General features: G+C 44.3%; 2 protein-coding genes across 2 annotated transcripts; one reads left to right on the top strand and one right to left on the bottom strand.

The window, feature by feature from the left end:
• Positions 1-454: 454 nt before the first annotated feature.
• LOC119658805 (c-Myc-binding protein) lies at positions 455-10,023 on the bottom strand. Its single transcript, XM_038066527.1, has 2 exons — positions 9,816-10,023; positions 455-2,320 (listed from the first exon to the last, which is right to left on the bottom strand). The coding sequence occupies exons 1-2, from the start codon at positions 9,825-9,827 to the stop codon at positions 1,769-1,771; spliced, it is 564 nt and encodes a 187-aa protein (XP_037922455.1). The 5' UTR covers positions 9,828-10,023; the 3' UTR covers positions 455-1,768.
• Positions 10,024-15,951: 5,928 nt separating this feature from the next.
• On the top strand, positions 15,952-18,268 carry LOC119658971 (augmin complex subunit dgt6-like). Its single transcript, XM_038066849.1, has 7 exons — positions 15,952-16,082; positions 16,142-16,272; positions 16,333-16,463; positions 16,536-16,733; positions 16,788-16,865; positions 16,927-18,145; positions 18,212-18,268. The coding sequence occupies exons 1-7, from the start codon at positions 16,061-16,063 to the stop codon at positions 18,266-18,268; spliced, it is 1,836 nt and encodes a 611-aa protein (XP_037922777.1). The 5' UTR covers positions 15,952-16,060.
• The last annotated feature ends 4,817 nt before the right edge of the window (positions 18,269-23,085 follow it).

Here is a 23,085-nt window from a genome sequence, read left to right as displayed (position 1 = left end):
GAATTAGTGGACCTCGACGCAAAACCGAGATTTTTGAAATTCATTACTAAGGCAGGACTATACGGGGAACCAATTGATGCGTCGGGATTGATGATGTTCATGAAAAACTCACTAAAAAATCATTACAACGCCTTTCGGCCTTCCATTGAATAAATTTTCAAGATGAAGGTGCAGTTGATATCTCATTTACAAAACATGGGATTAGGGCAAACGACTCTATCCTCCTTGGTAGCGCTATCATCATATTTTTTGTACTAAATTCAATTAAATACTGTCGCAGTGAACGCTCATATTCCTTATGAATTACACAATTTCACAGTTCGCAGTTCTCCGATGGCAGTGGACGAGAAGCCTAATATTTCCTCTGTCGAGACTTTTCTCAAGTCATAAACCTAAGATGAACTTCCTTTACACTCAATTACAATCATTTTCTTCTAGAGGATAGTGATGTGTATCATGTTCACATATATATTTGCTTTTAAATATAATTTTGTAGGTTCTAACGAGATTGTATTTGCTTTTTGATTGCAATGACTCAATCTGTAGTGTAATATCAAGTGTTTTCTACTCGCACATAGTTATTACGTGTTATTTGTTGCTTTACTTTATATACAATCCTACAGTCAGGTCTTTTCTAAAAATTGAAATTTTTGAATGAAGGAAAAATGTATAGTTAACACTAAAGGACGGAATTTGCTTTATAGATATTTTTTTTTAGTCAAATTTATCGAGGAATTCTATTCAACAGTGTCTCATTTTTCACATATTATAATCTACGTTTCATTTACGTGAATTTTTAAATGTATACATCCATTACACCTAACCGTCTCGACGTTCGAATTAGATATTATTTGTAAAGATATTGATTCCGTCGTTAAAGCAAGCAATAGCGTTTGATTCGGCAAAAGGTTAAGTCTTCGAAAGCTTTGTCTTCCCTTTATTATCACCCGCAAAAGTACGTTTTGTAGTTCATTAATGCTCCTCCCATGGTGATGTCCATACGATGCAAGAGTGCATAACGCATCACTGAGGAGTTTCTAAATTATCGTATATAGTTCATACCTAAAAATCAAATCACGCAACTTCTAAAAATACAAATAATAATCAATGATCTTATTATGGCAAAGTTCTCCTTACTTCAAACATTTTCTTAGTTATAAAAGGTATAACAGGTCTATGAGCAAAAAATCGTTGAAATCCAACAATATTCAAAATTGTGTAATGCTTGCATTTAAATATAAATTCATATTAAGTACCTATTTGTGTTGTAAATATATTATTTCCGCTTTGTTTTGAACAAATCTTTGGATGGCAATTTTGTTAGAGTTGTTTCTTATAAAATTTGTGGAAAATAGTAGTAACAAATATTAAACCGCTAAAGATACTAAATTACTCAAAAACTCCGAAATACTACGGTGGAATAAAAATTCAAAGGAATAAAAAAGTATATCAAAAACGTATAGTCGTAGAAAATCCATTCAGGACGCTTTTAAAGGTAATGAAAAAAATTAGGAATGGGAATTCATAATTGATGAAAGTATCCATAATAAATACTTTCATCCGCTAAAAACAAACAAAAGTGAACGCGCACGAGATAAGAGATAAATCTCAATCAAACTGGACTGTTCAGTTGAAAAAAAAACCTCAGCAACTTCCATCTAGAACACTTCAAACTAAAAAGTACTTCTTGCAAATATACAAACTTTAGATTAAGATCAACTCCAAATCCGTCGCGCTGACGTTCATGAAACACGAAAAAAAAAACGCTTTACTCCTTATTAGATTCCGGCTCCAATACAGCAGTCGTATCTTTCCCTTCTCCATCTGGTGAAGCGTTACTCTCCACATTTCCATCTGTAGCTTGAACGTTCGTTGACGACTTCTCATTAGACACCTCCTTCTCTTCCTTATCACTAGAGGTCTCAACCTCGATTTCCTTCTCTTCGCTAGGTTCCTTTTCAGAGGAAGTTTTCACATCGGACGTATTCATTTCATTGGACTCATCTTTTGCTTGTTCCAGAACTGTTTCCGCATTAGCTTGGGTATCTGTGGGAGATGTTTTTGTATTTTCCAATCGCAATGCTTCCAATTGGCGTTTCAACTGTGCCACTTCATTCCGTGAGTCTTCTAATTCCTGTTTAAGATGCTCGATTGTGTCACGCTCTAACACAGCATCTCCCATATTTCTACGAATGAAATCTATAGCATTTTCAGGCCTCTCGGGACATTCACAAAGTTTGACAATGACTTTGCTCAACATTTCTAAGACCCCCGTCCGCTCGAGGTATTTACGATATTCATCACGTTTGGCGTCGATTGGCTGAAAAAAAGACCGTGTCCGTTACCTTTTGCTTTCCATAAATTCTCTTCCAAGCGTGTGCATGTGAAACACCAAACAGCAATAGATCAAAGACATGCCTCTACATACGTACTTTCTATTCAAGCTTGTAACATACAAAAACAATAAACGGACGTGAATTAGTAACTGTTAGAATTGAGCAAAATACATACGCTCATTAGGCTTGATGCGCTATCATTCACTCAACAACCGCAAATAAGCCCAATATATATATTTTAAAAATCAAAGTTTAAAAAAGAACATTAAAAAACCAATTAAAGCCACCAACAGATTGAATATAGAAAAAGAAAAACAGAAAATGCATAGAAATGAAGCAAAGGAAGCCGAACTTGCGCATTTGCCTATGTCCCAATATTGTAGCATGGACCTTAGAGCTCAACCAGCAAAAAATATTAAACGAGGGCTTCATCACGCTAACTGCTGTTGATTTGATTTTTGTCTGGGTATACATTTCATTTCATTCGAGATCTTTGAATGGGCAAAAGGGGGTGCTTTGTGCTGAATTCGGTTACATAGTCCCGTCCTGCAGTCTACTGGCTTATTGTTATTGCTTGCGAAAATTAATTTATGGGAAAAATCCCATCCCAGTCTACTAACAAGATCTCCAAGGTTCGGTCATCCTCCAGATGGTATGTTTCTACCGCAAGGGAGCGAGACAGTCTGCATATTGCAGGATTGCCATTGGTCTCTGACAATGTTGATTGGTGAAAACTTGGAGGCACAGAGAGAACACTGACGCGGAATAGCATTTTGATGCTGGTGTTGACATAGTTGCATCTTCATATTTTCGGCAAAATAAAAACAAGTCGGGAAACCGGAAGCTAGGCGCTTCAGCTATGAAAGGTTTTGTTTGCTTCTTCTGTGAGTATGTTAAGTGTACAACTATCCCATTTGTACGTAGTCCGTTATGTATATATATTTAGCATGTCTGACTACCCACTTTAGTGTGATATTGATATTCAGTTGCAGTAAATTTACATGGTAAAGTCAGTTTTGAGCTACTGTAGCTTGGTTAATAATAGTATGATTTTGATCAAACTTGGGGATATGCTTCATATTATATATATATATATATTATATTATTAACTTAATTTGAACACATATCGATATGGAGAGTAATTTTGAGGCCTGCGCACCATATAGAGGCAGCTTCATGAATTTTTTCAGATTTTTCGGTTGGGTAGTTACTGAGAATGGTTCCTTTAAAAAAAATCATCACTTTCGACCCTCCTACTCCCCGCCTTTTTAATAAATCCTAAAACTAAGACTGGCTTCGAAAAGTACTAATCGAGGCCTTTCATTTGATACCCAACATGACTATATTCGGTGAAAAAAAAATTTACACTCTCCTTTTACATATATGGAGACCCCCCCCCCCCCCCTAAATCTCGACGTAGAAGGATTTCACTCACTGCATGCCTGGGGGTCCACAGTTCCCACCTTCTCATCAAATTTCGTGCTAATCGGTATAGCCGTTTCTGAGAAAAGTGCCTGTGACAGGCAGACAGACAGCGTGGGCTATCGAGTGGGGCAGCAAAGAGACACGCAAGGAGGGCGGTGCTTATTAGAAGCTTTTGCAGTTAGATATAGTTCTGGCCAACGAAGGCGATGTAAACACTTATCGGAAAGGGGGAACTGGTTCAATTGTAGATCTTACTTTTGTCAGCCCTGCGCTGGCACGTGGCATGTCCTGGCAAGTTAGTGAGGACTTCACGTACAGCGGCCACCAGGCAATCACCTTTGAACTAAGGACGGAGCCACAAGGCAGGATACCCGCACCCCGGAAGCCTAAATCCAGAAGAACGCCAGGATGGTCTGCAAAAGCGATGGATGAGCAAACATTCATGGAAGTGTGGCTAGACCTGCCTAGCAAAGCAGGCATTCCACGGATAGAGCTCCCTGAATGTGACGCCGATTCCACCAGGGACGCGCTGCTAGAGATTTGCAGTCGAATAGGCGACAGTAAAGCCCCGGGTCTTGACGGCATACCGAATAAAGCCCTCAAACTTGCCGTGAAATGTAGACCGGATTTGTTCGCCGAGCTGTTCGAAACGTGCATGCCCGAGGGTATCTTTCCAGCACCGTGGAAGCGGCAGAAGCTGGTGCTGCTGCCTAAGGCTGGCAAACCGCCATGGGAACCGTCCTCCTATAGACCCATATGTCTTCTAGACACTATGGGGAAAATGTTGGAGCGGGTTATTTATAATAGACTATTCCCAGTCGTCGAGACACAAGGGGGCCTTCCGGATAGGCAGTATGGGTTCCGTAAAGCCAGATCAACCATTGATGCCATCAAAATGGTTACTGGCTTGGCCGAAAATGCAATTCGCGGAAGGGGTACCAGCAAATATTGTGTGGTGGTCACCCTTGATGTGAGGAATGCATTCAATTCGGCCAATTGGAACCTTATACGAAAGTCTCTGGCGACGATTGGTGTTCCCACCTACCTCGCCTTAATTATAGATAGCTATTTGCATGAGCGAACATTGTGGTATGATACCGATGATGGACTCATAGAGTACGTTGTCTCCGCGGGTGTCCCACAGGGCCCACTTCTGTGGAACATCATCATGTATAATGATGTACTCAACCTCCCGGTTCCGGAGGAGGCCGCGGTGGTGGGTTACGCCGATTATATAGCACTAGTTGTGGTCGCAAAGCATCTTGAGGATGCTGACTTGTACTCAAGCGAAGCAATCAGTGTTAAGGCTTGGCTAGGGAGTGGTGGACTGGCACTCGCTAAGGAAAAGACGGAAGCGGTCCTCATCACTAAGCGCCGCAAAAGAAATTACGCCTACATTAGAATCGGGAATCGTATCATCACTTCCAAGCCTGCCATCAAATACTTGGGGGTAATGATAGACGGAGGACTTAATTTTAAGCAGCACATAGAGCATACTTGTAAAAAAGCATCCACCACGAGTATGGCTCTGGCAAGGTTGATGCCGAACGTAGGAGGACCTCGGCACACTTGCAGGCTGCTCATAGCCAGGGCGGTGAGTTCTATCATGCTGTATGCAGTCCCAGTTTGGGGAAACGCGCTGCAGGTTTTAGGCAATGTATATAAATTGAGTACGGTTTACAGAAGAACAGCCTTAAGGGTGTGTTCTGCCTTCAGTACCGTCTCAGACGATGCAGCGTTCGTCATCTCGGGAATGATGCCAACTGACATCCTGGCAACCGAAATGATGAACTTTTATAACACCACGTCCATCTCTCCCTTATCGCAGGTGAAAAAAGCCGAAAGAGAGGGATCCATAAGCAGATGGCAACAGCGGTGGGACCAGTCACAAAAAGGTCGTTGGACTTACAGGTTGATCCCTTCCATCAGAGAGTGGCTAGAGAGAAAGCATGGGGATATCAATTATAATCTCACTTCTCGCTTCTCACTGTTCGCCTTAGATGACGAAGACTTACGAGCTGTGCCAAATCAAGGAGAATTTGGCCCGCTTATAATATAGCCAGATCCCGAGAGCTCCTGCGCCAGACGCTTGTAAATGCATTCAAGATTACGCGGTCTGCACGGGGCACTGGTATATAGGGGACCATGCCGCCAGGCTCGGCATAGCTGCGCAGAAGGAAAACCTCATGCACTTTCTCTGCGATTGCCCAGCTCTAGTTACAGTCAGAGTACGGACACTGGGCAAACTATTCTTTGGTGACCTCAGAGAGATTTCTAACTGCAGGGTGAGAGGGCTGCTTTCCTTCGTGAATGCTACGGGCTGGTTCTGAAGATCCGAGCCGGCTAGACTGCCTCTCTGCTCTCATAACAGCAGTTACGGTCTTAGGAATTTGTGGCATCAAAACGGCGCATCACAGTTCTAATTGGGCTCCCTCGGAGCCGCCACTGATACCTGCCCTACCTACCATGTCGGCATCGTGCTCCGGGCTCGAACATAAACACCACGATACCTTCCGGCAATTAGGTGACAAGGAACACTGAAACCATCCATAACCAAATTCTTCGCAACACCTATAAGAGGGATATGGATACTACAATAACCGCAACTAACAGAGGTGATCATGGAGATGAAACATCAGCAAATAATCTTGACATCTTGGATGGTCGATTACTTGCAACGAGGCATTATCTGTCCCACACACACCAAAGGGGGATTATCATGCAGTGCTGCAATTACAGAGGTATCATATGGCTGCATACCATCTATAAGATATTCCCTGCAATATTATTTCGGATAACCACATACACGCAGAACACCGAACAGAGACTTTACTCCAGACAAATCGGATTTTCTCTCTGCGGTAAGTAATTTAACTGCTGAAATATGCCCACCAATTTTCAAGGCCGCCGATGACAACAAAGCCAGGGGAAAACTATTTATCCGTAAGGGAATTCGATATCCCGACTACGTTGAGGTCAGATAAAAACAGGAGGATCAGTCTCTACCCTACTGGTCATCAACAACGGTCTAAGGGGATACCCTATTATGAATCTGGTTCAAACTGTTCTTAGAAAAAAACGATCCGTGACGCGAGATGTACCATCCTTTCAAGTCCACCCAACTACTTGCCTGTGCCGACGATATCAACATCATAGGGAGAACAACCTGAGATGTACAAATTGGCTTCACTCAGATTCACAAGACGATGCGAAACCTTAGACAGCACATTCATGAAGGCAAAACGAAGTACATGGTGGCAACTAACATCACATCGCACTGGCCAATCGAGATAGTCAATAAAGATGGGAGATTACAACTTGCGAGACTACTGATTATTTCTCCTATCTAGGGTCAGAAATCACAGTCGATAACAACTATGACGATGAAATCCGCGCACAACAGAGCCTATTTCAGTTTACAACAAGTCTGAATACCGGACGCTCAACGGCGCAACAACCGGTATCCGGTCTAGGCCTGCCTTATTAAGGAACTCCAGACATCCCGGCTTTGCACCGAGGTCCACCAATTCGATATCCCTAAAAGCTATCTGGCGTCCTGACCTACACCATCGCTCCTTTTTAGGCAGGGTCTGCCTTGTCTTCTTTTTCTACCATAGATATTGCCTTTATAGACTTTCCGAACAGGATCATCCTCATCCATACGGATTAAGTGACCCGCCCACCGTAACCTATTGAGCCGGATTTTATCCACAACCGGACGGTCATGGTATCGTTCATCAATTTCGTCATTATGTAGGCTACGGAATCGTCCATCCTCATGTAGGGAGCCAAAAATTCTTCGGAGGATTCTTCTCTCAACCCAGCCAAGAGTTCGCAATTCTTCTTGCTAAGAACCCAAGTCTCCGAGGAATACATAAGAACTGGCAAGATCATTGTCTTGTACAGTAAGAGCTTTGACGCTATGGTGAGGCGCTGAGCTGAAATAGGCTCTGTTGGCTGACAACAACCGTGCACGGATTTCATCATCGTAGCTGTTATCGGTTGTGATTTTCGACCCTAGATAGGAGAAATTATCAACGGTCTCAAAGTTGTAGTCTCCTATCCTTATTCTTCCTGTTTGACCAGTGCGGCTTGATGTTGTTGGTTGGTTGGTTTTTGGTGCTGATGTTGCCACCATACACTTTGTCTTGCCTTCATTGATGTGCAACCCAAAATTTCGCGCCGCCTCCTCGAGCTGGATGAAGGCAGTTTGTACGTCTCGGGTCGTTCTTCTCATGAAGTCGATATCGTCAGCATAGGCCAGTAGTTGGGTGGACTTGAAGAGGATCCTACCTCTTGCATTTATCTCAGCATCACGGATCACTTTCTCGAGGGCCAGATTAAAGAGGACGCATGATAGGGCATCCCCTTGTCGTAGACCGTTGTTGATGTCGAATGGTCTTCAGCGTGATCCTGCTGCTTTTATCTGGCCTCGCACATTGGTCAGGGCCAGCCTAATCAGTCTTATTAATTTCGTCGGAATACCGAATTCTACCCTGGCTATGCTATCATAGGCGGCTTTAAAATCGATGAATAGATGGTGCAAATGTTGTCCAGATTCCAAGTTTTTCCATCGCTTGCCGCAGAGAGAAAATCTGATCTGTCGTTGATTTGCCTGGAGTGAAGCCTGTTTGGTATGATGGAATGGTATGAGGAATGGATGTTCTGGGCGTATGGGGCTATCCGATCTAACATCAGCGGTCAAAACCTAAGGAACACTCTCTCAATAGGTCAAACGAACAACAATCGAAACGTGTATGACCGAAATAAACCCCTATGGAATGCGCTCCTGGCAATATGCTTCAATTGTCTCTACAATTTTCCGAGAAGCTTGCACTCTTCCTCCAAATTCTACACCACGCAGTTCTGGGCATGTTAAGAGTCGAAACATAAGATTTGGGAACTAAAGGTAACATAAGCTGTTGCGTCCTTGATGATAATAAATTCCAATGTCCTATCCGCCTACTGGATCCGCTCCTCCAGTTTTTTCTTATTTCAAGCAAACTAAGAGCGCTACCGAATGTCTTTCAAAAGGTATACGGAAAATTTTATTAAATCGTTGACATGGTTGCATTGGCTCAAAGGGAGCCTATTTTAAAGGTTATAATACAAATTTGCATTAAGATCGGGTCATATTTGATCAGTTAGGATTACCGACAGTAACCCTTCATTCGAAATGTTTTCCGTCTTCATTATATTAAGCAAAGCATTGAAGATGAATTTGCAATTCGGAAACTAGTTGACCTTCAACAAAGCCCCGCAAACCAGTTCTACCAATATGCGCTTAAGAGGTAGACCCTGTCCTTGATACAACAGAGGAACATTTGATGTGACTCGGCTGCCTCTTCCCCGTCTTTCCCGTTGCCAACTGAGATATTCCCACGGCTTCAGCTGTGTCATTAGTTCATGCGTCCCTAACCATACGTTGAAAAGAATTGCAAGCCAAAAAGTCGTCATTCTTCCCAAAATAAATCGAGAAGGAAACTACAGAAGCCTTGAACGAATGCGGACTATGCACATTTTAATCATGAAGTCCTGACTGCGATCAAAGCAAAAATTTTGGTCGTTAAGGCTGTTCAAGACGGGCAGGAATGGATGATTACCCCAAGGAAGCGAAACAGCTGAAGCAGGCAAGAATCAGGAACAAAACATGTTCCCAAGCTCCAACGGAATATTAGTCCCAACTCTCATGTCTTCCTGGAAACTTTCCACTCATCACGTCAAAAACAAACAACCACGCCAAGTGCGTCTCCAACCTGAACAGAAGAATGTTCCGTTGTTTTGTTTTGCCCAACAACACGCCTCGCCGAGAATAACCTAATTCCCGACCGAGACCAATTTATGCATGAAGAAATTGAAGTCATCCATCACGTCTTATCAAAGGAACGCAGAGACTCAAGTGTGCTCCGCAGAACATGGAGGATCCACAGATAATTATCACCGCATGACCCCAAAATTAAATTGTACGTAAAATCCCTCAACAGCACGACGTGACATATGCAAAACGCAATCAAATCGATAAACCAAAGGAAAAAGTGTGTTCCGTGCACTTACCTTGAACGACATCCTGTTTCCTCGATAATTCTCCTTCGGCTCCAAAAAACTGGAAAATTAAAGCTCCCGGACGCGCTGGACGTTTCGAAATCTCCCCGAACACAAATTGGAAAGGAACCAGACCGCTAATAAGACACTTCTCGTGGATAACACCAGGCAAGACCTCTTATCACTTGGAACATAAACAAGCAAGTGGCGGAATGCGGTGTAGGCGCACTCGGCGTCCGCTGCTTGTGCAATCTCCGAGAATCGAACGAGACTCGAGTATGATTTAACTGTTTAGATTCAAATGCTGTGGCATTTGGAAGCAGCCTTAATATTTTGTGGAATGATTGTATAACGCACCACCTGATTGTCGTTATTTAATAATGACCTAAATAAGAAGAAAAAATAAAGAACAATTATACTTTTAAAATATAAACATAATCAAATAAAGCCGCTCTTTTCCGGGTCGAATGTAGATAGGATGGGGGCATGTAGGAGAAGATTTGGGAGTAGAAGTTGAAGTAGGTGCTGATGGCAGGAGGCTTTGTAGAATTGGGATTGGGAGTAGTTACAAGATTACTCTATGGTACCTTGGGAATCAAAAAGGACCGTTTTGGGGTTGCGGTATTAGGAGCAATTGAAGGAATCGATGAATTCGCAGAAGGTTCCCTTCAACGATCTCGATCTATATGGTCTGGGCAATGAGTGAGTTGGGATAGGATTGGCACTTTTTTTTTTGCCCGTACACAGAGGTGGAAAATCTTAGAAAGACACATCCGCCGCAGCTCCGCCGCCCGAACGCCGGAACTACAGCGGGCGCGTGTGGGATTCGCACCCACTAAAAACCACCCCCGGTCTCTCCAGCCCCAGCTCCGCCGAACCAACATTAAGGTATTACATCGCGGGGTAGGTTTGCTCTTAGGCACTCATCCTTCTCCTATTTGCAGCTTTCCTCCTTCTTTGTTCCTTCAGCAACTCCTCCTGCATGTGAATGATTGCGGAGCCAACCGCAAGCCACTTCTCCTCGGACTCCAGCATCTCAATAACCAAGCTCTCCGGGGTCCCGCTCCTGCCCAGCACCTGGTTTAAGCTCCTTCTCTCCATCTCAAATTGTGGGCAGTGAAACATCAGATGCTCTGGATCCTCCGGTATGCCATCGCATCTGGGACAGTTCGGAGAATCATCCAACCCAAAGCGGTGCAGATACTGCCTGTAGCAACCACCCTGTCCCGTGAGGAACTGGGTAATGTGGTAGTTGGTCTCCCCATGTTTTCGCTCAAGCCACACCCTAATGTTGGGAATGAGCCTGTGCGTCCACCGACCTTTCGTAGACTCGTCCCATCTGCGTCGCCAAAGATCAAGCGACTCTGACCTTGCCGCATTTCTGGCCCTCATCCGTTCCGTACCAGAGAGTCCTCTCTGAGAGGTACTTTTCCACCAAATTCGCTAAGTATCCGGGGACACCTATGTCAGCGAACGCCCGTTAAATTCTATTCCAGTTGGCCGAGTTGAATGCGTTTTTGACATCCAACGCCACCACGGCACAGCAGCTGCCAGAAATCAGTGCACCTTTTGCCAGGTTTACCACCATGCCAATTGCGTCCACCGTAGAGTGGGCGCGTCGGAAACCAAACTGGCGTTCCGACAAACCATTGCTGGCTTCGACGATGGGCAGGAGTCTGTTGTAGAACACTCTCCATCATCTTCCCCATTGTATCCAACAGGCAGATAGGACGATACGACGCTGGGTTTCCAGGTGGCGAGGCTTCGAAAACAACACCAACTTTTGCTTTTTCCACTGGGCAGGGAATATTCCTTCTTTTAGGCACGCCTCGAAGGTGTTGGCGAAAAGGTCGGGCCTAGTCTCCACTGCCAGTTTGAAAGCTCGGTTGGAGATGCCATCCAAACCTGGGGCCTTGTTGTCACCGAACCTACCACATATTTCCCGCAGCTCCTCCACAGTTACAGGCGGTATTATGCCGTCATTTAGCTGGACAAAAATTTGTCTTTCCCTATTTTCGTGGTGAAGGAGCAGAGCGGTAACAATCTGTTTCAGGAAGCGCGGACAGGTCACTTGGGGTGATTGCCACAGCCTTTTCATCACAACTCTGTAAGCCTCGCCCCAAGGGTTTATGTCGGCATGGTCGCACAGCTGTTTGAAGCAGTTCTTTTTGCTCCTCCGAATGGCTTCCTTTAGGCGACCATGCAATTGCTTGTGTGCCTCCTCTCGACCGTCGCCACCGGGTTTTCCGCTGAGCCTCTGGCAAAGCCTCCTTGCCCGAAAACATGCGGCTCGCAAACTTGCGATTTTATTGCTCCCCATTAGGTTGCCTACTGGGGAGCAATCGCCTTCTGGGCATAGTAGCATCGCATGCTTCCGTCACCCATCGAGTGATCTGGGTGGCTTTCTCTCCAGCCGTACCATTCAGGGATATGTTGGATTTGAGCACCGCCAAAAACGTGTCCCCCTCGAAAGCTTTCACTGTCCAGCCAAGCATATCACCCGGCATTCTGCGAAAACTCTTTTTCGAGCTCGATCCGCCTTTGATCTCTATGCAAACAATCTGCTGTGTGGTCGCTGTGAGTATAGTCCTCACTGACATGCCAAGAGATTCTATTGGCTAAAGTGGCACTCACGTATGTCAGGTCCACTATAGACCCCAGGCCCCTTCCCCAGAAAGTGTACGAAGACCCAACATTCGCCAGTACCACGTCTAGCTCCGCGAATGCTTCGAGGAGAACACGTCCCCTAATATTAGTTATCCGGCAACCCCATTCAAGAGCCCACACATTGAAATCGCCTCCTATTATGATCGGCCAACGTCCTCTGGCATCCAAAACAAGAGCGGCAAGCATCCACTCATACTCGACAAGTGTAGCGCTGGGTGGAGCATAGCAGCAGTAGATGTGGATGCCCTTCACCTTCGCTCTGATGAAGCCCTCCTCCGGGTGCTCCATTATTGGCACTTCATAAAGAAACTAAGGCATGTGCTCTGGGTTCCACAAAGTAGAGGTATCCCTCCACAGTTTTGGCGGGTATTTCCGTGGAACAGAATGATTTCGCATATCTGGCGATTTCGAGATAGCTTCCATTTGTAAGGCTCGTCGGACTGAGAATTTTCTTGCTAGAAGTATAGAGTGGGCCAACTGGCCCACGTATTGAACGACTCGGATGGGGTTTGGGTATGGTGATGGTTTATGGAGAACGACCGTGAAGCAGGAGAACATGGTGATATAAATAACTGATCCTTGTGGGATGTCACCAGGATATGAGTAAGTCGGTTGCTTACGATACGGGGAGTGATGTCCCCCATGTGCCCGAGCATGTAGTTTTAACCCTCTAGCTAGCATAATCCCTGCGTCCTAGGTAGTATCCTCAAGAGAGTTTCTTGGTGAAGAGCGAACTGGTAAGGACCGATACACGCCGGGACACACTGGGGATCCCCGGAGCCGTCAACAATTTGTTGTCGACGTCGATGGGGTGATGTGAACCTAGCTCTGCTAAGGTTGTATTTGTATCTTGTATCAGGAGTCAGCCCCTTCGGCTACCTGATTGGGTAGTCTGCATTGAACTGGTTTTAGTAGACCGCATTGCCCCCGGATCAGCTAATCGTAAGTCAGGCCTCAGGGTACTGGGGTAAAGGGTATACCCATTCCTGACTATTGCAGTCAGCTCCGTTGTACACGATGCGTTGGTAAAAACTTAAATAGCGAATACAAACAATACGAACGAGGAGATAGTGGGAATGCAGAATGAGTTGGCTTCGTTTATACGTAGCAAGAATATGCGTCGCTCATCCTAGCGCCCAGCGAAGGATGCAGCAAGGGCTGAAATACCCGACGAGATATCGAAATGAGGAAGCAGAGAAGAAGACTCGCAAAGTGAAGAAGGCGAAAAGAAACAAGAGGCAACAACACGCTTAAAATTAAGGCGAACACGACCGATGTAGCACCAAAAGAAAAACTGGGGAGACGAAGGAGCACTAGACCACCAGCTCTGCTTGCGGAAGTCCTCAGTGAAATCCGTTAAATCAAGGCCGAAGGTAGCGGAGCAGACATGTCTTCCATTTGAAAAACGAAGGGTGATAGAGTCCTAGTCTAATTAGCCCCGAAGGCAATAAATAAAGGTACGTTCTGTAAAACGTTCAAGGGACTCCTGGGAGAGAAAGTTTTGGTTTCTAGTCTGGAACCCACGTGCTCTCTATGGAAATCCGAGACCTTGACTGCCTCACAGAAAAAAACGAGGTAGAAGAGGCCATCAAACGCGAATGTCTGGAGGTAACCAATGTCCGGATTGGTATTACCACTGCGAAGTCCCGAGGCCAAAAACTCGCTGTTGTGGAAGTTGCGGAGCAATTCGCGATGAAGCTTATAAACAGCGGGAAAATCAGAATTGGTTGGCTAGTGTGTAGGATGCGAATCCGGTCCACCCCAATCAAATGTTACAAATGTTTACATTATGGGCACGCGTCCACAACATAGGAAGAGCAACTTGCCGCAAATGTGATCAGGCAGGCTACAAAGTGAACATTTGCAACGAAGAGAATAGATGCACTATATGCAGGGACCGTGGCGCGTCTGATGAGAACTTTGCGCACACTGCGAGCTCGGGGCGGGGTGCAGCCTTCAGAACAGAACTGGAAAGAGCTAGGGCGCGGTCTATATGATTCATCATCATCAACGGCGCAACAACCGGTATTTGGTCTAGGCCTGTCTTAATGAAGAACTCCAGACATCCCGGTTTTGCGTCGAGGTTCACCAATTCGATATCCCTAAAAGCTGTCTGGCGTCCTGACTTACGCCATCGCTCCATCTCAGAAAGGGTCCACAACCTGACGGAATCGTCCATCCTTATGTAGGGGCTAAAAATTCTTCGGATGATTCTTTTCTTGAGATAGGATTTCGTAGTAGAGCTGTTGGTGTAGGTTCAACAGGCGTTTCCGAGATGCTATGCTCCATGGTGGATACCAATCCCCGTTTCGCCCTGGGACCTATACTACCTTTTCACCACCATCTTTGTTTTAACACGGGTACTTATTTGATTCCCACGAATATTGGGATTAGGAGGTCCGCCATGCCATAGCCCCCCGTAGCATGGTAAGGTCAAACTTACCCACTGAGACGAACAGGCATCAGTGAGGCTCCGTTCGAATACAGTCAGTTACCACCCGACTGCAAACTATCCAATGGGCACGGTTCGCGCGACACCCTGGATTGGCGAAGGTGTTTTTCGACTTCCCAGTCTAGATCCGTAGCGTTTTGTTAATAGTAGGGTCACCTCGTACAGGCTACGGCTATCACCACTCACTAACGGTCTTAGTAGACGAGAGGTCTGGACCCTGGAAAGCCTCACATCGTCCTAGAGGAAAGACAGCTCACCCTCAAAGAGAGATAGGTTGGCCTTAGGGAGCTATATTCCGCGACACTCTATCCTGCAGTGCACTGCTTGGCTCCTCAAGTATCTCAGGTTTTGAATTTTGGTGTTTTTTTACGGCTTCTTCAATGAATAAAAAAAAAATACTGAATGAATCGCAATTATCCTAGTTTGCGGACCGTAGAAATATGTTCTGAATAAGCCCTGAAAATTTCAAAGAATTTCGTTGGATAGATTTTGGGCTACGTTGGCAGCCGATTTTCAACATGCGGTTTCGAGAAAAACGCATTTAAAAAGTAGAATGCGATTTTTAGCCATAAAACCTTAACTAACCATTAATCTGCTATACCTAGTCCATAAACCTTAGGTTTCTTGAAGATACACCTGTACGGCCTTGTCCTTTTAGCGAAGTCATTCGAACGTCATTCGGACCGATAAATACGAGCTTTATTACGGCGATCGACATAAATCTGGCATGTGACTTATCACGTGTTTAATACTATAATTTCCGGACGACTCCGAATATCAAAAAATCACATTGCCCATAAATTCTACACTAAATCTAGATATAATTGATGCCAAAAAATAAATTCGATTCCGCGAATCCGACACACGGGATGACCCCCTTAAATCAATAGAACTGTATCGAACCGTAGTGTCTGGTAACAAATTACTGAAATGTTTTTACTGCTTAGTGAAGGGTCTCATACCATTAATTCTAGACTTCCCGCTTTGGTGGTATCGACCGTGCTCTTTTATTTTCTAACAGGTTTAAACTCTATAGCCAATGCAGTTAGTGTAATATTGGCGCTAGAAGTGATTAATACGGGCTAGGCTTTATCGGTCTCCCTTTGTTTCTCAAAGTCGATAGTAAATTCTTGTTAAAATGTCGAAAAAACGAGTGTTTGGTATGTATTGTGGATTGTGTACCGATTTTATATAAATAATGATTACCTATTATGATAAGACGGTGAGAAATCGGTCCTAGACATCCGAAAAGCTGAAGAGCGAGAGATCAGCGATCAAATCCATCGCAATTTTGAGATGCTCCATATAATGTATCCTCGTGGGTTCAGTTTTCAAAAATGCTTCACTCATGTGTGTTGAAATTCATATTTTCATAAACTATCTTGGACGCTCCCGACTATTCATTTTAAGGATTTGTTTTTGAAACCAAATGCGAAGGCTTTTCCGTATGCAATGCATTATCTATTCAACATCCTGGATGCAGCCGAATTCAAAAAAAAGTTCCATTGGCCCGTGGATCGTACATCAGAAAGCGCATTTCGGTAGTAGTTCCCCACGATTGTTCTCTATTCAAAAAGGATTTTCTGACTAACCGATCTTAATATGGTTTCCAGGACAGCGACAGTGCAATATTTGAACCATTTGAATGAGAAGCATAATCTTGGTTGGGGAGAAATAAAACTGTTCCTAGTTGTAATGCCAGGAGGGATGAAATTCATGAAATTTTTATTGGAATTGATGAATTTCGTCGTGGAGGAGGAGATACGGAAAACACAAAAGTGTTTACCGGAGTATTTGCCTCAGCTTGAATTGTGAGTAATCCGTTAAGAAAAAAGGACTTTCTAGAAAAATTTTTGTATTTTTAGATCCTTAACATCAGAAAATGTGAGCACAATTGTACGCACTCATGAGGTTTTCATGGAAAAGGCATTGGTGTTGAAAGAGTAAACCTTAAATCTATAGAGCTTGATTTAACAACTGATTCGATCCTATTTATTCCCTTAGGAATCTATCCAGAGAAATTACAAATCTAAGGAAGAGTTCTGAAGCCTTAGGTGATGAACTGAATAAAATTTGTAAAGACATCGGCCTTTCGCGTGATCAATTGGATGATACCTTCTGGGAAAAGTTCGCAGATAGCAATAAGGAATTGTTTAAAGCAACGGTTGTGAGCCAAGTGAACGAAATTGAGGAAACCGAAAAATCATTGGACAAGCTATCCTCAGAAATCGATACATTTTCCAATGCTGATCATTGCCTCCCCTACGATAAGAATTTATTAATATCGTCGTATAAAACCATTCAGGCGGACTATCCAGACCTTTGCCCAAAGGAGGATATCGTAACAACTGATAATAAAATCCAGTTGGACTCATTGTTCAACGCTTTCAATTCTGTATTTCCAATCCTGAAAAACTTGTTTGAAAAATCCGATCTCGTTAACCAAACGGAGAAACATGAGTTTGAACTAAGCCAAGTTTCTCAGATGGAAACGGATGCTGTGCAACTTGATGGCGATATTTCCCAATGTGAAATGGTTGTGGAAAACCTTCAGAGTGAATTAGAGAAAGATTTGGCCAAATCGTTTTATTCCGAGCAACTGATTACTGACTCCCCAAACCGCGAAGAGAATTGCATTAGATCAAAGTACATAAGTACACCAGTAATTCAGGTTGAAAATGATGATAAAACTCCTAGATTACCTCTTCGAGGGGACAATGAGGAAGTGCAATTTTATCTAACAAATTCAGCATCTTTAGATACAACGTCTGCTGGAAACGCTTCGCAAATTATCGATCCCATAACATTATTACGAACGGTTACACGATCAAATAGTCGTAACAGGCAACATCGTTTGAATATGTCATGCGTTTCCACAAGGGACGAGGCAGGAACCTCGTGTATTAAGGGAAGAAAGAGTTTACCTCTGACCACTAACGAAAACGAAGATTTACTGAAAACTCCAATTAGTAGCAAACAAAAAGAATTGTCCGCAAAAAAAGCGCTCGATCGACGCAACGCTATTAAAGAGACATTCTTCGCAAATCACTATGTCCCCTTCGATCCAGACGATACTATCCTCCAAGCAGAGCAAGAAACAATTCTCAACAATGATTTAATGAAATCCCCGTCAGGCCGATTAGATCCTTTAGTTAAAATCAGTCCTGAATTCGTCGTGCCAAGGGTTTGTATCAATGATATGCCAACAGGCAGTTTCGGTGATGTAAGTATAAATCCCTGAGATTCCATTATCTAATTTACGAGTGAACTAAATATGGAATAATTTCAGGATGATACGGTGAAGGATTGGGAATCCAATGGCGTTTCATACGATGCCAGCTTCTAGATAACTGAATCTAACATGAATAAAAATTATGCAAGTATTTGAAATAAAATCTCACTTTTTCTTAAGCGTGGTGCCAATTTCTACTTGCTTTAAAAATAAGGTATAGAAGTACATTTACATATATTTGGAATCATGGCAATTGACCTTATCAATTGAAGCTTTGCACAACACTATAGTCATCATCATCAACCACGCAACAACCGGTATCCGGTCTAGGCCTGCCTTAATAAGGAACTCAAGATATCCCGGTTTTGCGCCGAGGTCCACCAATTCGATATCCCTAAAAGCTTTCTGTCGCCCTCGCCTGCGTCATCGTTCCATCTCAGGCAGGGTCTACCTCGTCTTCTTTTTCTACCAGATATTGCCCTTATAAACTTTTCGGGCTGGATCATCCTCATCCATACGGATTAAGTGACCCGCCCACCGCAACCTATTGAGCTGAATCTTATCCACAATCTGAAGGTCATGGTATCGCTCATAGATTTCGCCATTATGTAGACTATAAAATTGACCATCCTCATGTAGGGAGCCAAAAATTCTTCGGAGGATTCTTCTCACTATAGTAATTATGGATAAACAACACTGCGACAACCTAGTGACGGAGAAGTTCACCTTAGGTAATTGCTTTGAATTAAGGAATGATCCATTACCAGCATCAATACAGCAAGTAGAAAAGTTGTAAATGAATGAACCCAAGGCAGCTTCAGATGCCAAACCACTCCTTACCCATCCGGAGGGGCCTCCCTGCACTGGAGAAGATGCTAATATTATCTCAAGGCAAGGTGGAATAGCATACGCCGAGGGCTGCGTGGCCAGCTTGGGAGCTTGGTTATTAATATGCGAACTCTGAATACCTTGGGTACCTTCAGTTTCAAATAAGACTCTTTCCCTGCCGGATTAGCCAGGGTGGACTATTCGTGGGACCAAAAAATGGACACAATTTTAAAAATAAATAAATCGACCATAGAAGGAAGGGCGGTGATGCCAGGCGCATCATCGGAGGGGGAGCTGCTGTTATCCAGCCAGGAGACAGTAGCCGTCGAGAGCAGTACACTCGATGCTAGCCGTAGCACCGCTACCGCTATGCTGAAGCCAACCGCAAAGACGGAGTGAGGCGGCAAACAGACTAGTGGTTTCCAGCCTGGAATCCACTGCCGTCAAACTGGGCGTAGCAAGTTCCAGAATAGTATTCCTAACCCGAAACCCTCAACGTCAGGAGATCCCTCAAAAGTATGACCAACAAGAACGTCGGTCACGGGAAATCGACTAAGAAGCAAAGGTCCACTGGTGTCCTGCTCAAAAGCCAGTACCAGAAGGCCAAGCATATTCTCAGTCAGATTGCTAAGAATTAGGAGGCCCGTAGTGTCGACGAGCGCGCGATCAGGCGATTGTTGAGGAATACAACAGCAAATGCCTGGCGGACGAGCAGAAGGCGAAGCTCATCGCTCTGAAACGTAATCGATCTCTAGACGAGGCCGAGCAAGATCATAAGCGGAGCAGAGTGGGCAGACGCTAAGCAACATCTGAAGAAAACTACGCAGAAACACTCAGCCGACGAGCCATGAACTGCGAAACCCTTCAGCGACGGGGAGGAAAACACCAATCTTTGTTCATTCAACCGTGGTAGGTGGAATGCAGGTGTCCTTGTCTTGGTGGGGAATAGGGTGGGACTCTAACTCTTTTCATCTCCTCGGAGGGAGTGATGAAAGGGACGAAGGATATTTTCGGGATTGCCAAACTGAATGGTTATTCAGACCATACCAGCAGTTTGATTAGCAAAAGGAATAGGACGCTCCAAGGCAAGAACTCACCAAGTGGACCCCGCATCAACAGCCCAGGCGGAGAATAGCTTTGGATTTCAACGAAATTTCCGTTGAAAAGAAGACTGGGGAGACACGGTTTAGACGTCGTGTTCAGCAGCAGGAAAGACCAACTCAAAACCTTTTAGGATCGACCAAAGATCCAATCCATCAAATGGCCAAGATTGGGGTATATGAAATTTCCTGCGCTGATTGCAGGAAAGTAAACATCGGACAAACCAGATGGAACGTGGAAATACGTTTTAGGGAACACTCAAAGAAAGCAAAATTGGTGGAAAGAAAGGCTGCGTCGGCTTTCAGATCAAAGGTGGCGGGGCATATCATCATTAAATAAACACAAGGTTTCCAGGGAGGACAGGCTGGTGAACTGCATAAGCGATGTGACGAAATTAGAGGTGGCCGAAAGTATAGAAATTTACAAAACACGGAAGGATGAACTCCTCAACGGGGATCATGGCAACGATTACTCTCGACTTTTTAAATTCATCAAAATTATAATATCCGTTCCATCGGCCAGACAAATGATCGGATAGAACGATTTTGGATTCCTTTTCCCACCCAAATCTAAGCCCTGAAGAATGCGACAAGTAGTCGCCGAAATATGCATATTTGCCATTTAATAAATAGTTTTTAGTGAAGTAAAAGGAAACGGTAATTGGATTTTTTTGTTTTATATTTCAAGCAAGATCATTAACCTTCTTTATTCTTCTTGTTCTTGTTTTCATCATAAACCTGATGATGCATGTGAAATTGTTTCAGGACACTGTATGTCTGTGCCGAAAAATTATCAGGACGTTGAGCAGGTGAACAAGGGTGAACCGGCAAGTTAGCTGATGTAAGGTTTTTGATTCGAATCTGTTGCTGGAATAACTAAACAAGGCATATTTTGATAAGGAAAAAAGTAAAGTAAAATTAAGTAAAATTAATTAGGCAGAAACAAGAGCGAATATGGAGAAACCAGCATACATAAGGCTAACAAGTTCTATAAAGTAAAAACATTTATGGGAAAATTTAACATAAAAGTGATCGGTTCCAGCACGACTGTGACAAAATTTACATAGGACAGACTGAACAACTCATCAAGACCAGGTTTCAAGGGTATGTAAAAGAGACAGAATACGGTGAAAGAGGAGAAGCGAATACGGTGAGAGCAGCGGTTGCAATGCAGATTATTGCAGAAGAGCATTTGGTAACAACAGACAACGGAGAACTAGTACTTTATGTGAATAACATGCGCGGCATGGAGGAGCCTCTAAATAATGCGAAATGACTCAGAAAAATTACTGAATACAGTTTGAAGGAAATTTCCCATCAAGGGGAGGAAGGGAGTTGTTGTTAGTTCAGGGAACCCCTTACCGCCCCATCCCTCCACCGAGTTCAATCTTCTTCGCAATAAGAAGAGCCCAACCATAATGCGCAATACGATTTCAGCTGCCAGCGCTCTTCAGAATCTCTTTCACAGTGTTGTCTGGAGGGAGCTCTCCTGCGTCTGCATAAAGCTGCTGGCGGAGGCCGTCCCGCCTCCCGCAAGAGAAAAAGGTGTGTTCAGTGTCGTCCGCCACTCCATTGCAGAACACACAATCAAGAGATCGCGCCTTCCCAATTATGTGCAGGTAAGACTGGAAACCTCCATGCCCACTTAGAAGTTGGGTAAGGAAGTAATCAATCTCACCGTGCGTTCTGTTCAACCACGGGTCTAATTTGTCGATGAGCCGCGCAGTCCACCTGCCCCTTGGCTCATTTTGCCAAGAAGTTGCCACTCGGTAAGGGTGCGTTGACGTTCTTCACGGGCAACCACCTCTCTTAAGTTTTCACCCTTACTGCGGTAGATAGCTTTGCGCTCCTTGGCAAGGAGGGCAACGGGAATCACTCCCGCGATCATCATCACAACCGGTTCGGAGACGGTGCGCACTTAAGCGAGGCGTTTACGATGCACCTCCTTGTCAAGGGCATCAGCATATAACTCCGCACCATAGAGAAGAGCCGACTGCATTGCACCTATAAGGAGACGTCTCCTAGTTGATAGAGGGCCCCCGACATTCGCCATTAACCGACTCAAGGCCGCGACTCCAGCTGCAGCCCTGTCCGCTGCTGCTCCGATTTGCTCGAAGAAGCTCATCTTCGAGTCGAACATCAAACCAAGGTATTTAACCGCTGGTTTTGACTCTATAGTCAACTCGCTGATCGTTATGGGACGCAGGGTCGGGATTGCTTTGCGCCTGTTCAACAGTGCGTCCGGTAACAGGGGCTGCAGCGTTGTCTGCATAACCGACCAGACGCGACTCCTTCGGGCATACCGAGTCTCAGCAGACTATCGTAGGAAGCGTTCCAGAGGTCCGGCCCTAGGATGGATATCTGTGCTACTCCCGACGTGATTTTCATCCTCCTTTGGCCCTCTAGCGTCTCATAGAGCAGGGAGCGGTCTTTCAGATAATCCCTCAATATCCGCAAGGGGTAGCTTGGCACGTGAAAGGAGTTCTCTAGTGTGCCTAGCATATCTGTAGATGAGGGTTTAAAACCCTCGAGATTGCACCCAGATCAGGCATTTGATAAAATAAAATGGCGAAACCGATCATGATAAGCGGACAAGGCTTGTGAACGGGACAAAGGCTGACGAAAAGATAATTTTTACAGCCATCTAGAATGGTTTTACAATTCGTTGCTTTGCCTTAGAATTTCAATATCAAAGTCGGTAATGAAGTGATATATCGGGGAACAATAAGCGGCAGAGTAACGAAAACGAATAGCGCTTCGTTGATTTTGGATCCAGCAGAAACATGATTATTAGCTCTACATGCTTTCCGAACAGACAGGAAGATATTGAATCGATTTTAGTAAGGTTTTGTTTCACACAAAGCCTTAAAAGCGAAGCCTACCGATAATATGTGAATTAACGTACCAGGGCGAAGAAAAACAACGACCTAAGGTAAAAAACCAGCAGATTGCTCAGACATAGAGATGTGCGCGCATAGGAGCAAACGTCTACTGGTGAGTAAA

Source organism: Hermetia illucens, chromosome 6 (assembly GCF_905115235.1).
Source record: "Hermetia illucens chromosome 6, iHerIll2.2.curated.20191125, whole genome shotgun sequence".
Taxonomy (NCBI): Eukaryota; Metazoa; Arthropoda; class Insecta; order Diptera; family Stratiomyidae; genus Hermetia; species Hermetia illucens.
This window is presented reverse-complemented; position numbering and strand designations above follow the sequence as displayed.

Excerpts from the sequence above, each read along its gene's own strand:
- LOC119658971 (XM_038066849.1), top strand. The coding sequence starts at position 16,061 with ATGTCGAAAAAACGAGTGTTTG. Across the intron at positions 16,083-16,141 it reads GTCGAAAAAACGAGTGTTTG|ACGGTGAGAAATCGGTCCTA; the intron begins GTATGTATTGTG and ends TATTATGATAAG. Across the intron at positions 16,273-16,332 it reads TTCAAAAATGCTTCACTCAT|GATTTGTTTTTGAAACCAAA; the intron begins GTGTGTTGAAAT and ends ATTCATTTTAAG.